General features: G+C 35.2%; 1 protein-coding gene across 8 annotated transcripts in view; it reads left to right on the top strand.

The window, feature by feature from the left end:
- ANKRD28 (ankyrin repeat domain 28) overlaps positions 1-19,426 on the top strand; it is a 175,847-nt gene that overhangs the window by 83,312 nt on the left and 73,109 nt on the right. For all 8 annotated transcript variants that reach the window (XM_036030611.1, XM_036030616.1, XM_036030612.1 and 5 more), the window contains one exon: positions 11,945-12,023. In XM_036030611.1, coding sequence (XP_035886504.1) covers positions 11,945-12,023 — 79 coding nt within the window. The remainder of the gene's footprint in view (positions 1-11,944; positions 12,024-19,426) is intronic.

A 19,426-nucleotide genomic window follows, 5' to 3' on the forward strand; every position in this document is an offset into this window, starting at 1 on the left:
CTCTCTCTCTCTCTCTCTTTTTTTTTTTTTTTTTTTTTTTTTTTTTTGGTCTGGTTGCTCCTGTTACGGTGAGGGGCAGAGCCTTAGGTGTTCACCAGGCTGGGCACCCCAGTCACTAGATTGTGATGTTGTATGCGGGGGAGGGAGGGAACAATGGCAGTAGCTCCGTTCTCCTGGGACCTCAGTCCCTTCCCTGGGATCCTGGGCTGCGTGCTCTGTCCCGGTCCACAATCACCACCTCACTGGGTCTGCCAGCTGCCACTCACGTACTCAGGGTCCACCCGCTGCGATCCTGTGCTCCCGGTTGCCTTATGCGCCCACTGCTCTCTGCTCTCCCCACCTTGACCCGTGCTGCGACCCGCACCTGGCTGCTCCTCTCCACCCTTCCTACCGGTCTGGATGAACGGTCTACTTCATCTTCTTGGCTGTCCAACTTCCATTCAGACAAATTCTGTCAGTTCTGGGTGTTATTCTGCCTCTAAATTGTTGTTGTCTTAATCATGGTTGTGCGTGGAGGTACGGTGTGTCCACCTATGCCTCCATCTTGCCGGAAGTCTCCGGCATTTAATAATGTTTTTAGCATTAGAATTTCCCTGACAAACTAGAAAGTGGCTTTAGTAAGTCTGAATCATTAACAGTGAATAAAAGTAAAGTATTCGAGGTTGCTGAACACATAGCATGAAACCAACGCAGGAAACAGTGAAAACCTGGCAAATGAAGAGGGAGTACTGGGAGCTGACAGTCGTTGTCAAGAACTGCCTAGAAAGCTGAGAGAATAGAGCTTGAAGACATGGGGTTCACTTTTCAGATTATGCTGCTTCACCAGTGTTACACACAAGCAAGTTGACCATATTTTGCCATGTATAATACACTTTTTGCCCAAATTTTTAAGGGAGAAATAAAGATGTGCATTATACATGGGTAGTACCTAAAATACCTTGCATCTGTTCTTGTGTTTTGTAATTATTTGTTACGTAAAATTTCTTGTACCATAATATGTTCAGAAATAAATGCTAAAATTCCTTTATGCAAGTATCAAAATATAAATAAATAATTGAATTAAAAAATTAAGACAAAAGATTTTTTTCCTGAAAGTTTGAGCCAAAAACATAGGTGCACATTATACAAAGAAAATATGGTAACTAGCTGGTACATTGGTAATTAATTGTGTTTGCCTGTAATAGCCAGAGTCAGATTTGGGACATTCCTTGTCCTTTCTGACCCCAAATCATATATTCCTAAAGAAAATATTTTCCAGCCCTGGCCAGGTAACTCAGTTAGTTAAAACGTTTTCCTGATACTCCAAGGTTGTGTGTTCAGTCCCCAGTCAAGGCATATATGAAAAGCAACCAATGAATGCATAACAAAGTGGAATGACAAATCAATCTCTCTCTCTCTCAAATCAATAAATAAAAATATAAAATATTTTCTATTTCATTTGAATTACATAATTTTAGATTACTATGAAAGTGAATGATGTAATTAACACATTAATTGCTAAGTAAATATACATTTTTTCATAAAATTACAGGGGCTTAACCTTGAGATATATTTTTTCATATCTTAATGTGATTACTTGTTGCATAAGATATAAATTACATAAGTATTATAAACTAATGTTATAATAATGTACCTTTTTGTTGTTGGTAGATTTTGTAGAGAAACAATGATTTAAATATTACTTACCAAAACATGTTGTCTGGTAGAAGCTCAAAAAACAATCAACTAATCATTTTAGAATACATTTATTTTTGTATATGAGAAAAAATGTCAGTTACAAAATGCTGTGTGTCAACTTTTATCATTGGTTTGGAAGATAAATAGGTACTGTGAGGATTTTGAGTTTTGTTTACATAAAAACTAAATTACATTAATGTTTTTGTTTGGGTTATTTTTTTTTTAAAGATTGCTTTGCATAGATTTCTGGTAGTAAACTTTCTACTTTTATTCTTAATTATTTTGTAGACCCAAATTGGTAGTTGGGGGGAGGGCATGGCTACAATGGTGAATAGCTTTTTTTGTTTCCTACCCAATTTCCAAGTTACATTTTCATTATCACTTTGAATATTAGTTTAGGAGAACAAAATTTGCCACACCAAGACAGGAAGCTACTGTTATTAAGCTGAAGTATTAGCATGTCAGAGCCTGTCTTCTGCCACTTTTTTGATATGCTTTCCAAAACTTTTAGTTCAGATGTATTTTAATTGATATTTTGGAGGATTAGTCTTTTTATGTCTGACTGTTTTTCTCCTTTTAATCTTTTTAAAAGTATGAAATATAGCACACTTAAAAAATGTAAAACAAATGTGGAATATAGCAAACTAGTTCAGTGTGTCCACTACCCAGAACAAGAAACAGAACATTGCTTCCACCTCAGAAATGAATGCCATTTGTGCTCACTTTGTGATTAGAATGATTTCCTCCCAGTCCACAAGATAATCGATAATCTGCTTTCATAAGTTGTTTTTCAGTTTTCTTTTATAGAAATCAAAAGACAGTCTTATCGGAGCTCATTTGTAGATAAACTGTCGGCTTTTCTCTTGTGGCTTTTAGGATTGTCTAGTCTTTAAGCTTTGCCATTTTAATTATGATGTGTCTTGGTGTAGGCCCCTTTGAATCCATCTTATTTGGTACCTTCTGCACTTCCTGGATTTGTGTGTTTTTCCTTCACCAGACTAGGGAAAGTAGCAGACATTATTTCTTTAAATGGGTTCTTGATCCCTTGCTCACTCTCCTCTCCTTAGAGTATTCCTGTGATGCAGATGTAGTTATGCTTCATGTTGTCCCAAAGGTTTCTTAAGTTCTCATTTTTTAATTCTTTTTTTCTTTCTCTGCTTTGCTTGTGTGTTCTTTCCTACCTTGTCTTCTCTTGATTTGATCCTCTGCTTCATCTAACCTACTGTTTATTCCTTCCAGTGTATTATTTATTTCAGATAATTGCATTCTTTATTTCCTTTTTAAAATATATTTTACTGATTATGCTATTACATTTGACCCATTTTTATCTCCCCTTTATTCCCCTCTGCCCTGTACCCCCTCCCCCCCACCTTAGTTCATGTCCATGGGTCATACATGTATGTTCTTTGACTTCTCCATTTCCTATACTATTCTTAACCTCCCCCTATTTTGTACCTACCATTTATGCTTCTCATTCCCTGCACCTTTTCCCCCATTCTCCCCTCTCACCCTCCCCACTGAACCCTCCATGTCATCTCTATTTCTGTTATTCTATTCCTGTTCTAGTTGTTTGCTTAGTTTGTTTTTTATTTTTATTTTTTAGGTCAGTTGTTGGTAGTTTTGAGTTTGTTGTCATTTTACTGTTCATAGTTTTGATCTTCTTTTTCTTAGATAAGAAATGTTTCATATAATAAGGATTTGGTGATGATGAACTCCTTTAACTTGACCTTACTGGGAAGCACTTTTAATTGCGCTTCCATTCTAAATGATAGCTTTGCTAGATAGAGTAATCTTGGATGTAGGTCCTTGCCTTTCATGACTTGGAATGCTTCTTTCCAGCCCCTCCTTGCCTACAAGATTTCTGTTGAGAAATCAACTGACAGCCTTATGGGAACTCCTTTGTAGGTAACTATCTCCTTTTCTCTTGCCGCTTCTAGGATTCTCTCCTTATCTTTCATCTTGAATAATGTAATTATGATGTGCCTTGGTGTGTTGCTCTTTGGGTCCAACTTCTTTGGGGCTCTCTGAGCTTCCTGGACTCCCTGGAAGTCTATTTCTTTCACCAGATTGGAGAAGTTCTCCTACATTATTTTTTCAAATAAATTTTCAATTTCTCGCCTCTTCCTCTTCTCCTTCCGACACCCCTATGATTCGGATGTTGGAACATTTAAAGTCGTCCTGGAGGTTCCTAAGCCTCTCCTCATTTTTGTTTAATCCTTGTTTCTTCATTCTGTTCTGGGTGAATGTTTATTTTTTCCTTCTGATCCAAATTGTTGGCTTGAATCCCATTTTTTTTCCTTTCACTGTTGATTCCCTGTATATTTTCCTTTATATCACTTTGTATATCCTTCACTTCTTCCATTGTTTTGCACCGGTACTCAATAATTTCTATGACCATCCTGATTACCAGTGTTTTGAAATCTGCACCTGATGAGGGCCTATTCCCTCATCTTTTAGTTGTTTTTCTGGGGTTTTGATCTATTCTTTCATTTGGGCCATATTTCTTTATCTTGGCACATCTGTTACATAGTGAGGGGCAGAGCCCTATGTATTCACCAGGGCAGGGCAACAGACTTTGCCATGTTATGGTGCTGTATGTGGAGGGGGGTGGTCAGAGAGGGAACAATGCTGTTTGCTGGGCTCTCACCCAGCTTTTAGTCACTTCCCTTGCTTCCCACAAGTGGATTGTGCCCTTTTGCATGGTGCCCTGGTACTGATTCCTGGGTGGGTGGGCTTATGTATGTTCTAGGATCCTGTGGGCCCCTCCAGCGGACTCTTTTCTGAGACTGAGAGTTTATCTTGCCATCGTAACCCCCACAGGTTTTTACAGCCAGAGGTTTTGAGGCTTTAGTTTCCAGAGCTGGAACCCTGGGTTGCACAGTCTGTCTAACTCCCCAGTTCTTCCTCCCAGCTTATCTACACACAAATGTGGGATCATCTGGTCTATCAGCTGCCACCTTGTCAGCATCCTGTCCTCCCGGGTGCCCGTCTCTGCCCCTCCTACCAGTCTCGGTGAATGTTTCTACTTTAACTCCTTGGTTGTTGCACTTCCATACAGTTCTATTTTCTGACAGTTCTGGTTGTTTTTTGTATTTAAATAGGTTGTTACTTTTTTTGGTTGTGCAAGAAGCCAGAGTATATCTACCTATGCCTCCATGTTAGCCAGAAGTTGTAATCTGACACTTACTTGATTTTTTAGTTCTTTTCTAAATGAAGGTTTAAAGTTACAAATGTGTAATTTGCTAGTGCTACATATACAGATTATCTTTATTAATTGAGAAATATACTTAATTTCAGTTAAATATCATGGCCGTATATGTGTATATATTTGTGACAATCTAGATTTCTTATTCTCAACTTGTTATTGTATATAATGTTATCTTGTGCTGAACATTAACATTTAAAGTTTAGTGAGGTCACTTGAGTAGCTTTGTATATGGTATATTTGTAAATGAAGTCAGTTCTTCTGCCACTCCAAGGTACTGATTTAGTCCCAAAATAAGCTCCATCAACTAGTGTGATTATGAAGTCATTTGTTAGATGTGTCTAGACATAAATGAAACTGTTGATTAATTCAAATGTGCAAATCTTTTGGTTGCATGCATAGCCTAGTAGGCAGTGTGATATTTTTGTTTAAGTGATTTATCATATGGTGGGTTCTTCTGTTTCTACTATTTTATGTGATTCTTTTCTAAGAAATGAAAGCTTCTCACTTTTGTTCCCAGACTTTGTACTATAAATATCACCTAAATACAGGGCAGTAAAACAAATAACCCATTAAAATTGTTACTTTGAGCCCTGGCCAGTATGGTTCAGTTGGTTAAGTGTTGTCCCTCAATGTGAAGGGTCACCATTTCATTTTTAGGTCAGGGTACATGCCTGCGTTGTGGGTTCAGTCCCCAGTCAGGGTGCCTATGAGAGGCAACCATCAATGTTTCTCTCTTTCCTCCCTTCCCCTCTCTCTAAATATAAATAAATAAAATCTTTAAGAAAAAAAAGATTGTTGTATTGTGGAAAAATTTTCTACAGTGGGACCATAGGTCTACAGTTATAGAAGATAATGAGTCCTTTCTTACTGCTATGATGTTTAAAAAATTATTTTCTAAAATGTAATATATAATATACATCCAGATATTTCTGTATAAACACATGTACATGAAGAATGATTGCTGTTAACTTGTTTAAACTGTGAGGAAGTGAAGAGGTCCAAAGTGAAATTGCAAGAGCAAACTAGACTCTAGTCTATGTGTCCTTCAGTGGTTCAGCTTCTCTGAGCCCTGCTTTTCTCATTTGTAAAATGAGATGATTGAACTAGATTATCTCTAAGGTTTTGTTCTTAATATATTACTTCGACAACTCTATTCTATTTGCTTCAACATATGTTCTTTCACAGCAGTTTGGGGAGGGAAGGAGTCCTTACCAATTCCTTAAATTTCAAAATCCTGTTAAATGATTTATCTTTCATTACATTTTTCATTTCATTGGGTAGTAACAAAATTGAGTTTTAATTTCTTCTCTAGGTAGGAGCCTCGCTTGTTCTGATACTTCCCTCATACCACGTTATCCAGATAACTCAAGTATTTAGAAAGAGAGAGAATATCAGAGGCTATGTAAAAGTCACAAAGTGGCAGAAACTTTGACTACTTATTCAGTGTTTGTTCATTTTCCCCTTTCTTCTAATGGACTGAGCACTGATTTTGTTTGGCTGTCTTGTCCCCCAAATCACTCACTGGAACATGACCCCATTCCTACCTGGAGGGGTAATAACCAAGTGGTTGATTTAGGTATAGAAAGTGAAACAAGACTGACAGTGGGAAGTGAAAGGAAGTTATGTGGGTGCTTTCAGGGCTAGGTTTCCTAACTGCTTAAAAGGAGGCAGGAAGGAAACTTTGGATTGTAGTTCCATATGTAAGGACCTTGGAAGTCACCACTTCCACCTCACACAAATAAAAAAGCTGAATAGACTAAAAAATCGCAGATCTATAGACCTTCTTGAGGGTCTGTAATAGGGGAGAGTACAGAGCAAAGTACTACCCCCAAGATCGAAGAGACATAGGTAGATATGGAGAGAACCACCCCTTAACCAGAACAGACTTGTGAGCAGAATCTTCGTCAGGAACCACTTCTGGGGTATGGAACCCTGAACTGTAATTGATGACTTGCTAGAGGTTCTCTCCAGGGAGCCTAGTTATAGGGAGGCCCCCACAATATGGTGAGATTTACCTTCTTCCAGGACCTTGACCAGACTCACAGTAAATATTAGAGGAAACTCACCTCAAGCTTCCAACAGGAATGAATGGAAAAGGAACCATTCTGAAATAAGGCAGAGCACTCTGTCTTAACAAGGCCTGCCTTCAGGGGAAGCTAGTTAACCAGAGTCTAATTTCCTGAGGTAGTATCAGAACCTGACTGTCCTGCGGGAAGGGAAATGCCCAACTCCAGCCCACTCTAGCCATCTTGTCCCACTGTGGAGGGTTAGAGGGCATGGGGAAAGTACTCAGAAACACCTGGGAGATTCACAGACCATAGGCATAGGCTTACAGAAAGGCAATCATTGAATGTGGTCTCTCTCCCTCAGAATATCTTATTGTACTGTACTCACCTTTTCAATTAAAATATCTTTGGCATATCTGAATTGTCAGCATCACTGTTCTTACACTTTCGGGCCATTATTAAGTAGAAAAGAGTTACATGAACACAAGCACCAAGGCAGTTGATCGGATAATGGACATAGCTACCAAGTGGCTAACAGGCTAGGAGCAGAACTACACTGCATAAAAGGATGATTCATTTCCCAGACGGGATAGTGCAAAATTTCATCACTCTACTTAGAATGGCGTGCAATTTAAAACTTGTGAGTTGTTTATTTCTAGAATTTTCTATTTAAGATTTTCAGACCAAGCTTGACCATGGGTAACTGAAACTGTGGAAAGCAAAATTATGGATAAAGGGGAACTGTTGTACAGGTAAAAGACCTGCTATTGGTATCTGAAGAGGGGGGTGGTAGTCTTGTAGGACTGAAACCTTAATCTGTGGGGTCTGATGCTAACTCCTGGAGGATAGTGTCAGAATTGAGTCCTGGGACACTCAGTTCATCTTGGAGCGTTGCTTGGTTGTATGGAGGCTAAACCCCCACACATTGGAATTGGATGCAGAATTCTTAATGGTATTTCATTATATGGTTCTTATCAAAGTCTGAGAGAAGGAATCATACCAAATGATCTTTAAGCATTTTACTGTAACAAGTGTATTAACCAGCCATTTTTTAAAAATTGGACCAACACCAGAGACATACGAAAGGATGCTCAGTATCACTAGCCATCAGAGAGATGCAAATTAAAACCACAATGAGATACCACTTCACACCCATCAGAATGGCCATCGTAAACAAAGCAACAAACAGCAAATGTTGGAGAGGGTGTGGAGAAAAGGGAACCCTAGTGCACTGTTGGTGGGACTGCAGACTTGTGCAACCACTATGGAAAACAGAATGGAATTTCCTCAGAAAACTAAAAATGGAAATGCCTTTTGACCCAGCAATTCCACTGCTAGGATTATATCCTAAGAACCCTGAAACACCAATCCAAAAGAACCTATGCACCTCCAATGTTCATAGCAGCACAATTTACAATAGCCAGGTACTGGAAGCAACCTAAGTGCCCACCAGTAAATGAATGGATCAAAAAACTGTGGTACATTTACACAGTGGAATTCTACACAGCAGAAAGAAAGAAGGAGCTCCTACCCTTTGTGACAGCATGGATGGAACTAGAAAGCATTATGCAAAGTAAAATAAGTCAGGCGATGAAAGACAAATACTATATGATCTCACCATTAACAAGAACCTAATCAACAAAACAAACAAGCAAGCAAAGTATAGCCAAAAACATTGAAATTGAGAACAGACTGACAGTGATCAGAAGGGAGAAGAGTTTACAGGAACAATTATAAAGGAAATATGGATGACAACAACAAGGGGGGTGTGGAAATGGGGGAGGAAAGTGGGGAGGGCTGGGGTGGTTGGGAGGTGTGGAGGGAAAGGCAAAAAACTGTACTTGAACAACAATTTAAAAAATTAAAAAAAAAATTGGACCAAGGCTTTTTTATTGACAGTATGAACTTTACTGACAGGATTTCAGTGTTGTCCTCCTTGCGTAGACCATACCCTTGATGCATTATCTGTAAATCCTATATTGGGTTTAAGCAATGTAAGAATTTAGACACTTAAGAATCAAACTCGAGCCAGAGCCTCTCTATAGGTTTAGTGTTTGTCTTAGTGTTTTAGTTGTCTTGGCCACACCCAGTTCAACCGCACTTTTATTTTTTTTTTTGGTGCTTGTTTGAATCTTTTTAAAGTATACAACGTAGTGATCATAGAAACAATTCACTTTTTAAATTCCTATTTCATTAGTTTAAGTGATAGTAATAAGTTGTGTAGTTATGATTGCTGGTACAATTGGCACAAACAGTTGTGGTGACAAACATCTTATTCTTGATAAACATACACCCAGTGGTGGGAACAAAAGTGCATGGTCTTATTAGTGGTACTCTAATAGTCAAAAATATATGGTGTGCCAAAGTCTCCATTAGTTTTACTCTGGAAGCAGAGAATATTGATTGACCATGTGAGTCCGTTAAATGAAGATTGGTGAAGAACTTGTGTTTTCATAAATTTAGATAACCATTTCCCTATTGGTGGTCATTTAAATTGTTTTCATCACTTTGCTTCCTATAATGATCAGTGAATATACTGTAATCTTTTGTTTGCACACAGATAGGAATACCTTTGCCTAAGAAAAGTTCCATGAAATGGAATTGGTGTATATAAGGGGATGGTCATTTTTTCATTTTAATAAACTTTACTAAAAGGAATCTTAAATATTTTGTTGTTTGAGTTTTAATATTTAACTGTATTAAATTTAAAGATGATAGGTTAAATTTTTAATGGACCAGTTTATTTCCTTTTTTCTTAAATTGCTTTTTAAAATGGGAAAACTATGTACATGAGTCATAAAATACATTAATAGTATTTAAGCCTTTGAGTCATAGAATTCCAGGCATCCCTCACACATAAATGACTCATTTTTGCTGTGTGCAGTGTGTATGATTTATCCTGTGTAATAGATATGTTTCTCAATTTGAGTAATATATTTCTCAATCTGATTATAGTTAAACACTCTGGGGAAGTTTGCTGTTTAATGATTAACACCGAAAACCTTAAACCAAGGATTCTTTTATTTTTTTATTTTTTTAAAAAGATTTTATTTATTTATTTTTTTAGAGAGAGGGGAAGGGAAGGAGAAAGAGAGGGAGAGAACCGTCAGTGTATGGTTGTTCCTTTTGTGTCCCCAACTGGGGGCCTGGCCTGTAACCTAGGCATGTGCCCTGACTGGGAATCAAACCGGCAACCCTTTGGTTTGCAGGCCCGCACTCAGTCCACTGAGCTATACCAGCCAGAGCAAGGATTCTTTTACTAAAACAACTGAATTAGGACTCAAACTTTCAATGAAGTCTTATATTTTAGTGGTTCTGTCTTAGCTTCTTAATGACTAATTGTTCAGTAATTTCTGTGCAGAGAAATCTGTTTGCTGGAGTATTGGAAATTTGTTGCTGGTTAGAGAGACCGAACTCTTAGCTTACTAAACAACATTAATAGCCACTTGACTAATCTCCCTTTACTGGAGCACCTGTTACTGTTACAAGGCCAAAAACAATGTCACAGATATATTAAAATTATATGAAGAAATGAATGAAGAGACAGTGATGATTTTTACATCTTTATAATGCTTTGATAAAGTACAGCTAAGCCTTTCTTGATTGCCTATGAATAACTTTTAACTTCGGTTTTGACTAGTGGTTTTTACTAATGTATTCTTGATAGTCTGACTATCCTTTCTTAGAGCAATCGAGGTATTGCCAAACTAGAAAATTATTACAATGTGAAATAAATTTTTTAGTTATTTTAAATCTTGAAAGCTGTAGTATTCTGATATGATAGGAGACCCCAAAATACAATAACCTAGTCAAAGATGTGTGACTAGTGTACACATGTATACTAGTCAAAGAAGTATAACTTCTAGGCTATTGAGAGAGATCATGGTCCAGTTTTGTGGGGTAACTCTGCTCTACAAGATTATTCAGATTTTGTTGCATGACACACTTCTAAAATACTGGCCTACCTCTGCATGGCCAAAGCTGGCTCAGTTTTGCATCTGTCTTCTAGTTTGTGGGACGTGGCAGAGGATTAGCCCATCTCTAAGGTGGTTCTTTTTTTTAGTTGAAGGTGACCTGAAAGTGTGCCTTTCACTTCCACTATCATACCGCTAGTCCACACTAAGTAACAGGTCTAGGAATACACTCCTAGACTTCAAGGTAGCTAAAACTCCATTTCTGTGGACATAGCGGGAAAGGGACAAGTGAAAACAATTAACGTCACAAAAGCCTTACAAAAAATGTGAATTTTTAAGTAATTATTTCTAAATGAATAGCTTTCTCAGATGCAACCAAATCAGCAACACTCTCATAACTTTAGATGCCTTGTAAATATGAATTAAAAATCCTGGAATGTGATTTTACCCTAAGATCTTGCTTCTCAAACTAGAAAACATTTGAGGGGAGTAGTACATGAAGCCATACATTAGATGCAGCTTCTCTTTCTGGAGGAAGATTTGGAAAACTGTATTTTTGGTATTTAGAAAGGTAGGAATATATATTTGGAACTAAAAATGAAACGGCAGGGACTCTAAGGAAAACCTTAAGAGCGTATTAAGGAATGATTTCAAATCCTCAAAGGAAATTTCTCTTTTTGCCACCACAGGCACTCCTGTAGTAAAATTTTCATAAGCAAAAATTTTGATTTTTTAAGGTTTGTTTTATTTAGTTAGGTCAACAACTCTAAACTATGTAAACTTATGGAAATATATATTGGTGGGGGTACAGTATGAAGTAAAGAAAATTTGCCTGTGTATGTCAGAAGCTTAGGTATCTTCATTCAAAGAAAGTCTAAGAAACTATTTTTTTGTTATCTTAGATTTTTTTCTTTTATTCTTCGATGTACTTTCTACCATTCTTTTAAAGCCTTTTTTTGTTTGTTGGTTGGTTTTTGGTTTTTGGTTTTTCTTCTAGCAAGGAAATGTTCTAGGACTTGCAGACTAGACTTGAGTTGTGGAAATAGTAAGCTGGTAGTTAAGTGGTTTTTCTTCATTTAAGGTACGTTAAAATTAAGTATATATTAAAACTTATGTGTCACTTTTCCTTCGTATCACAGGACAATGAAAAGAGAACTCCACTGCATGCCGCTTCATATCTTGGAGATGCAGAGATCATTGAACTGCTTATTTTATCTGGTATGGTAAGCTCTATAAAATGACAGCACATCGTGCATTTTTTTGTTGTAATTAATATTTATCAAGCCTAATTGACTATTTCTTACTATTTGGTTAATAAGCTGAAACTTTTTTGTTCATTCTGTAAATATTCATCTCATATCATGTGCCAGGTGTTGTTTCAGAGATTAGTGTACATTAAACAACAAAAGAAGATCAGTGACCTTGTCGAACATATATTCTAATAAAGAAAAACAGGCTGTACATGCCAGTAAATTTTACAGGCATTTGTTAGTTGTATGTTAGATGGTGATAAGTGCTATTGGAAAATGAAAAACCAGATGAGAATAATGGGATGGATGAGCATTATATAGGATAGGGTATTATATAGAGTATTCCTTGTGGACCTCATTGATCCCAGGATGTCTTGGAGATCATTACAGTTCTCCAAGGGGGAAGTGATGGTCGCTTAGTCCATTGGTGGTGGTAAGAAATGGTATGGTTGTAGATAAATTTTGAAAGTGATACCAGCATGATTTCCATCTTTAAATAGCTTTCATCTAATTGTACTTGAGGACCTATAAAACACATTTTAGGAAATTATATTTTATTTTAAATTCCTTCTAAACTGTTTAAGGGTTACAGTATGAAGTAATGGTACAACTACCTCTTAACAGAATAGCTACTATTGTGGTTAAACTGCCTATAGTCATAAAACAGAACTTAGGAATATTTTTGTTGCAGCCAGTTCATTATAAATGATATTTATTGAGAAAGGATGTGTGTATTTGAATTGTGCCTGTGTTGCCAGATCACACAGACATGTGTATAATGAATGTAATTAGAGCTATAGTAGTATCATTTCTTTGATATTTGGGAGGAGCACTGAGGGAAATTTTTAATGACAATCTATTAAATAGTAGCCTAAACATAATTTTGCCATTATAAGTTCATAAAATTTTTAAAATTTGGTTTAATAACAAATTTCATGATCATATGGAATTAAAAATCATTAAATATGGACCTAGCTAATATTCTTATATTAATTTCTCCATGAATAACTTCATCGTTGATGTACTTCCTTGAACGTGTCTGTTCTTTATGGTTACTAACTCACTGGTTTTCAGCTGAAATTTACTAGCCATAGAACTGAGGGATTTCAAGAGAAAAATCAGATGTTTTCATAATTGAGACATCTTCAGCTATAACGTGAATGAATGGGATACAGTTTAATATATTGTATTTTCTTTACAAACATTATCCAAGAAACAGTTTTATGTTAAGAAATAGCTAGGTTATAAAAAGTATAATTCCAGTTAGTTTAATGTTTAGGACTTAGGATGAGAACTCTACTGATGCATATTTTTCATTTTAACACAGAATTCTGTCCATTTACTTTCATTTTAACATAAGAACTTCATGACTCAATATAGAGAGATTCTTTCTGCTGCCCCCAAACCTCATTTAAAATTTTTATACCTAGGAGAAACTTTCCAAGTGTTCAAAGTTTGACTTAATTCTTCCCTTTAAAAGTAACTTTGCATCAAGGGTATTTAGTTACTTATAGAAAGTTGACTTACTGGTATTTATGATAGTCAGATGATCCTTATGAGTGTAATAGTATCAGATATCAGCATGAAATAAGCATTTTAGAGAAAGCTTAAAGTCTTTTGAATAATTTGAATAAAAATCATGTATAAATTAACTATTATACATGTATAAAAATTTATGTCAACCCTTCTTTGAAAAATATTTTTTAACATTGTATTTTATCAGTCTTATGAAATAATAACTCATGTAGCTATTTTTAAAAGGAAAAACAAAATTCTAAATTAATGTAGAGTTCTCAGAATAAAAAATTAAGTTTTTAGTTGTTTCCTGTCATTATCTCCCCTAAAAAAGCATAAAATCCCCAGAAGTCAAGGGTTTAAACTGCTTTGTTCCCTAAAATATTTACTCCCAATGCATATATCATGATGAATACATAATAGATTCTGAGTAAATACTTGCTGAATATATGTACGATTTTAGCAATATTCAATTTAGGCTGTCTCCTTTTTTGAAGTTTATTCACATTTTGGTTTCAATTTTCCAAGTCTTTAGTGGAAATCAGACTGGGAGAGGTGGAAGTAGGTTAGTAGCATGGAGTTAAAGGGGATGAGGTAAGGGGCAAGGAGGTAAAAGGGAAGGAAGGTAAATGATCTATTTCCTGTGGATGCAAATCAAGCTTTTCCTTAGGAGTTGATAGCTCTTCAGACTATCACCTAGGTTCTAATATAAGAAAAATAAAATAAATAAAAGCATAATTGGATTTGGAGTAAAATGAGCTGAAATGAAATCCAAGGCTAGATTTCTAAAATAGACCCTCAGTGTTTGCATTCAAATGAAAAAATAAGCCAGGCTGCGTGTTGCCATGAGTGGCACAGCAGATAGTATAAAGAGCTAATTTTTCATCCTTGACCTCCTCAGCAGATAAGTGGGAATAATAGAAATTTTACAGACTTATATGTAAAATAAGGTGATGATATAGTTAAGATAACCTAGAAAAGTACCTGATATATAATAGATAATTAAAATGTGGGTTATTATTTTTTAAGGAACCATTCTCTTTTCTTTAAAAATTCTCCCTTTCCTATTTTGAAATCTAGTGATATTCTATGAGATACTAAAGTGGAAGGATTGACTTAACTCTAGGGAAAAGTGGAAAAGAGCTTATTTCCATGATCTAGAAAAACAAAAAGACAAACTCTACTCTTTATAGTTGGAGCATATAAATTCTTATTCAGCAAATTATTGAATCAAAAAGCAGCTTTTAAAGCTGTACATAAGCATCTGACTGAACAGGGCTTCTAAGTAGCTGAATAAATAATGAGGGTTTGTATAATTTATAATTAACAGAGTTACAACAAGTTAAAAGCTAGGGAGTAATCAGGATATGTTCCTAACCTAAAATTGATGTTACATAGGATGACTGCCATGGCCTGCTATAAAAATCCACCTTTACCTGATTTAGGGAGATCAAAACCTGAATCAGAAGGAATTTTAGTTTGGTGGATTATGGTATTTGCTATAACTTTTGTGTATATGAAATGACTTATGCTAATTTTTATAAAAAATAACAATTCCAAAATGTTTCCTCTGTTTATATTCATGTTATATCAATTTAAAATTCCCATTAACTCTTTGAAAGTTGATTAGAATGGTTTTATAAAATATATAATACATGATTTAGAACACACTAAGTATAAGCCAACTGTTGAATTCTATGAAATAGATTTCAAAAAAACCAGCTAGTAAAAATAACCCATATTCAAATTTTATATTCAAATTCTAGTTAAGAATTTTCAACAATGGCTAGATCATCCAAACAGAAAATCAATAAGAAAACTTTGGACTTAAACTACAGATTAGAACACATGGACTTAATAGACATTTACAGAACATTTCATCTAACCACAGAATTCTCATTCTTCTCACATACACATGGAGTATTCTACAGGATAGATCATATGTTAGGTCACAAAATAAGTCTTCATAAATTTAAGATCAGAGTAGAGATAAATGAAATAAAAAGATCAATAAAACTAAGAGCTTGATTTTTAAAAAATAAAATACACAAACCTTTAGCTAGACTTACCAAGAAAAAGAACTCAAGTAAATAAAATCATAAATGAAAGAGGAGACATGACAGCTGATACAACAGAAATACAAAGGATTGATCATAAGAGAGAACTACGAACAAATTATATGTCAAATTGGACAACCTAGACAAAATGGATAAATTCCTAGAAAGATACAGTTGAATCATGTACAACATACAATCAAGACTGAATCATGTAGAAATAGGAAATCTGAACAGACCATTTACTAGTAAGAAGATTGAATCCATACTACAAAAAAACTTCCTAACAAAATAAAGTAAGTGCAGGACAGATGGCTTCAATGGTGAATCCCACCAACTTGTAAAAAAAACCAACAAAAACCAAAAAATTAATACTAGTTATTCTCAGACTTCCAAAAAATAGAAGAGGAAGGAACACTTCCAAACTTTCTTATAAGGATACCATTGCCCTCTTAACAAAACATTCAAAGACACTATAGAAAAAGAAAATTATAGGCCACTGATGAACATAGTTACAAAGACCCTCAACAAAATATTAGCAAACTGATTTCAACAATACATGAGATCATACAGCATGATCAAGTGGGATTTATTTCAGGGATGCAGGATAGGTTCAACATCTACAAATCAATCAGCGCATCACATTAACAAAGTGAAAACTCATATGATCATCTCAATAGATGCTCATATAGAAAACGTATTTGACATAATTCAATGTCTCTTCACAGTAAAAGTGCTCAACAAAGTGAGAATACAGAAAACATACATAAACATAATGAAGGCCATAAATGAGAGATCCACACCTAACGTCATACTCAAAGGTGAAAAGCTGAAAGCTTTTCTTCTAAAATCAATAACAAGACGAGAATGCCCACTCTCATCACTTTTATTCACTGTAGCCTGGAAGTCCTAGCCAGAAGAGTTAATTAAAAAGAAATTAAAGTTATTTAAATTGGAAAAGAGGAAGCAAAACTGCTTCTATTTGCACATCACATGATATTATGTACAGAAAACTAAAAAGACTCCACCAAAAACTGAACTAATGAATTCAGTAAAGTTGCAGGATACAAAACCATAGAAATTAAGAAAACAATCCCACTTAACAGTTGCATCAAAAAGAGTAAAATAGCTAGGAATAAATTTCACCAAGGAACTGCACACTGAAAACTGTAAGACATTGATGGAAAAAAATGAAGAGGATACAAATAAATGGAAAGACATTTTGTGCTCATGAATTGCAAGAATTAGCGTTGTTAAGAGTCTACCACCCAAAATTCACAGATTGAATTCAGTTCCTATCAAAACTCGAATGTCATCTTTCACAGAAATAGAAAAAAATTCTAAAATTTCTATGCAACTGCAATAACCAAAGCAGTCTTCAGAAAGAGCGAGAGAGTTGGGGGCATCATGCCTTCTGATTTCAGGTTGTATTACAAGGCTATAGTAATCAGAACAATATAATATTGACATAAACACTGAGATATAGGTCAGTGTAGCAGAAAGAGAGCCCAAAATAAACTCACACATATATAGTCAATTAATTTATAATAAAAAGAATATATAATACATTGGGGAAAGGACATCTCTTCAATAAATGTCCAGTTAGGGAAATTGGACTATCACATGCTAAAGATAAAACTGGACTGCTGTTTTATACCATATACAAAACATAAGGGGTAAACTCCTTGATGTCAATCTTGGCAACGATATTTTGGATTTGATACCAAAGGCAACAAAAGTAGAAATAACAAGCAAGGCTGCCTCAAACTAAAAAGCTTCTTCACATCAAAGGAAAGCAATAAAATGAAAAGACAACCAAAAGAATGGGGAAAAATATTTTTAAGCCATATATCTGATAAAGGGTTGATATCCAAAATACATAAAGAACTCATACAACTCAATAGCAAAACTTTTTAAAAATCTGATTAAGAATTAGGTCGAGGAGCTGAATAGACTCCCCCCCCCCCCAAAAAAAAGCCATAAATATGGCCAACAGGTACATGAAAAGTTGCTCAATATCACTAATCATCAGGGCAATGCAAAGCAAAGCCATAGTGAGATACCACTTCACAAAAAAGCTGTCATAAAAAAGGCAATAGATAACAAGTATTGGCATGAATGTGAAGAAAAGAGATCCTGGGGACTGATGTGCACTGTTGTTGGAAACGTAAATTGGTATAGCCATCATGGAAAACAATATGGAAATTCTTCAAAAAATTCAAAATGGAACTGTCATATGATCCAGCAATTTCACTTCTGGGTATCTATCCAAAGGAATGAAATTACCATCTCAAAAATATAAACACTCTCATGTTTATTGCAGTGTTACAATGGTGGAGACATGGAAACAACCTAAGTGTTTGTCAACAGATGAATAAAGAAGATGTGGTACACATATACACACATGGTGGAATAATATTCAGCCATAAAAAAGAAGGAAATTCTGCCATTTGCAACAACATGGATGAAACTTGAGGACATTGCACTAGAGAAATAAGCCAGACACAGAAAGATAATGCATGATCTCACTTGTATGTGGAATCTAAAGAAACTGAACTCACAGAAACAAAATAGATTGGTGGTTGCCAGAGATGGGCAATATGGTATGGGATAAATAGGTAAAGGTGGTCAAGAGGTATAGACTTCCAGTTATAACATAAGTAAGTTCTGAGGGTGTAATGTGCTACATGGTGACTATAGTTAACAATACTGTATTATGCCAGGTGGGGCAAAAGTAGGTTTACAGCTGTGGGTACATGAAACACAGAGTTTATTCTTGTATTATTTCTTCATTATTGTATTATTTTCTATATGAACAACTGTAAACTTACTTTTGCCTCATCCTGTATATTTGACAGTTAGTAAGTGAATAGATTAAAGCTTTCATCACAAGAAAATAAATCTTTAACTATATGAGATGATGGATGTTAAACTTGAATCATTTTGCAATATGTGCATGTCATATTAAGTTGTACACCTAAAACATACAAAGTTACATATCAATCTTATCCCTAGAACTTCAGGCGGGGATAAATATCACTCAGAAGAGTAGCCTTCAAGTATATGTGGACTCTTAAGGTTCTGTATTGGTCTGTATTGGTGCTTCGGGGGTTCTTCTTAGCTTTGATTTGAATGCCATGATTGTTGAAGCCCAGGTTAGACACTGATTTCCATACTCCTGATTTGAAAACTACCTTGTAATTGTATTGTAAGTTTAGTTATAATTTAGAATTGAAATTAGGTATTCATCCTGATTGATTTCTTTGATAAAGAAGATAAGTACATGGAGAAAAAAATAGGCAACAACTTAAACTACTTTTGTCAGAGTGATGAAAACAGTGTAGCAAAAGTTAGGGGGGATTGATTTTGCCCTTAATTACCAATAACATGTCACATTACGTTAACCTTAACTGGTATAGACTTAAGAAAATAAGCAATGTGAAATAATCCCCACATAGTTCTGGCATTATTGAAAAGTGATGACATGCTTCAGTAAGAGCACACAATAAAGTAAATTACTATAATTTTCTATTATAAAAACTACTTTGGTATCCCTGGCACGATTATTTGTTCCTAAAATATTTCTTTAAAATGAAAAACAAAGAATATAAAAAATTTGAAATTATTTTATAAAACCATGTTCTCCTATGGTCATGTTTCTGGTTTTGATTATTTTCTGACTTTTTATGTTGAGAAATTAGGAAATAGCTTTCTTTAATTTGTTTCACTCTTGTGTTTTTATTGTCAAGCATTATGACTTTATGTTATTTTGTCATCATAATTACTACTGTTTATATACACA

This window comes from Phyllostomus discolor, chromosome 7 (assembly GCF_004126475.2).
Source record: "Phyllostomus discolor isolate MPI-MPIP mPhyDis1 chromosome 7, mPhyDis1.pri.v3, whole genome shotgun sequence".
Taxonomy (NCBI): domain Eukaryota; kingdom Metazoa; phylum Chordata; class Mammalia; order Chiroptera; family Phyllostomidae; genus Phyllostomus; species Phyllostomus discolor.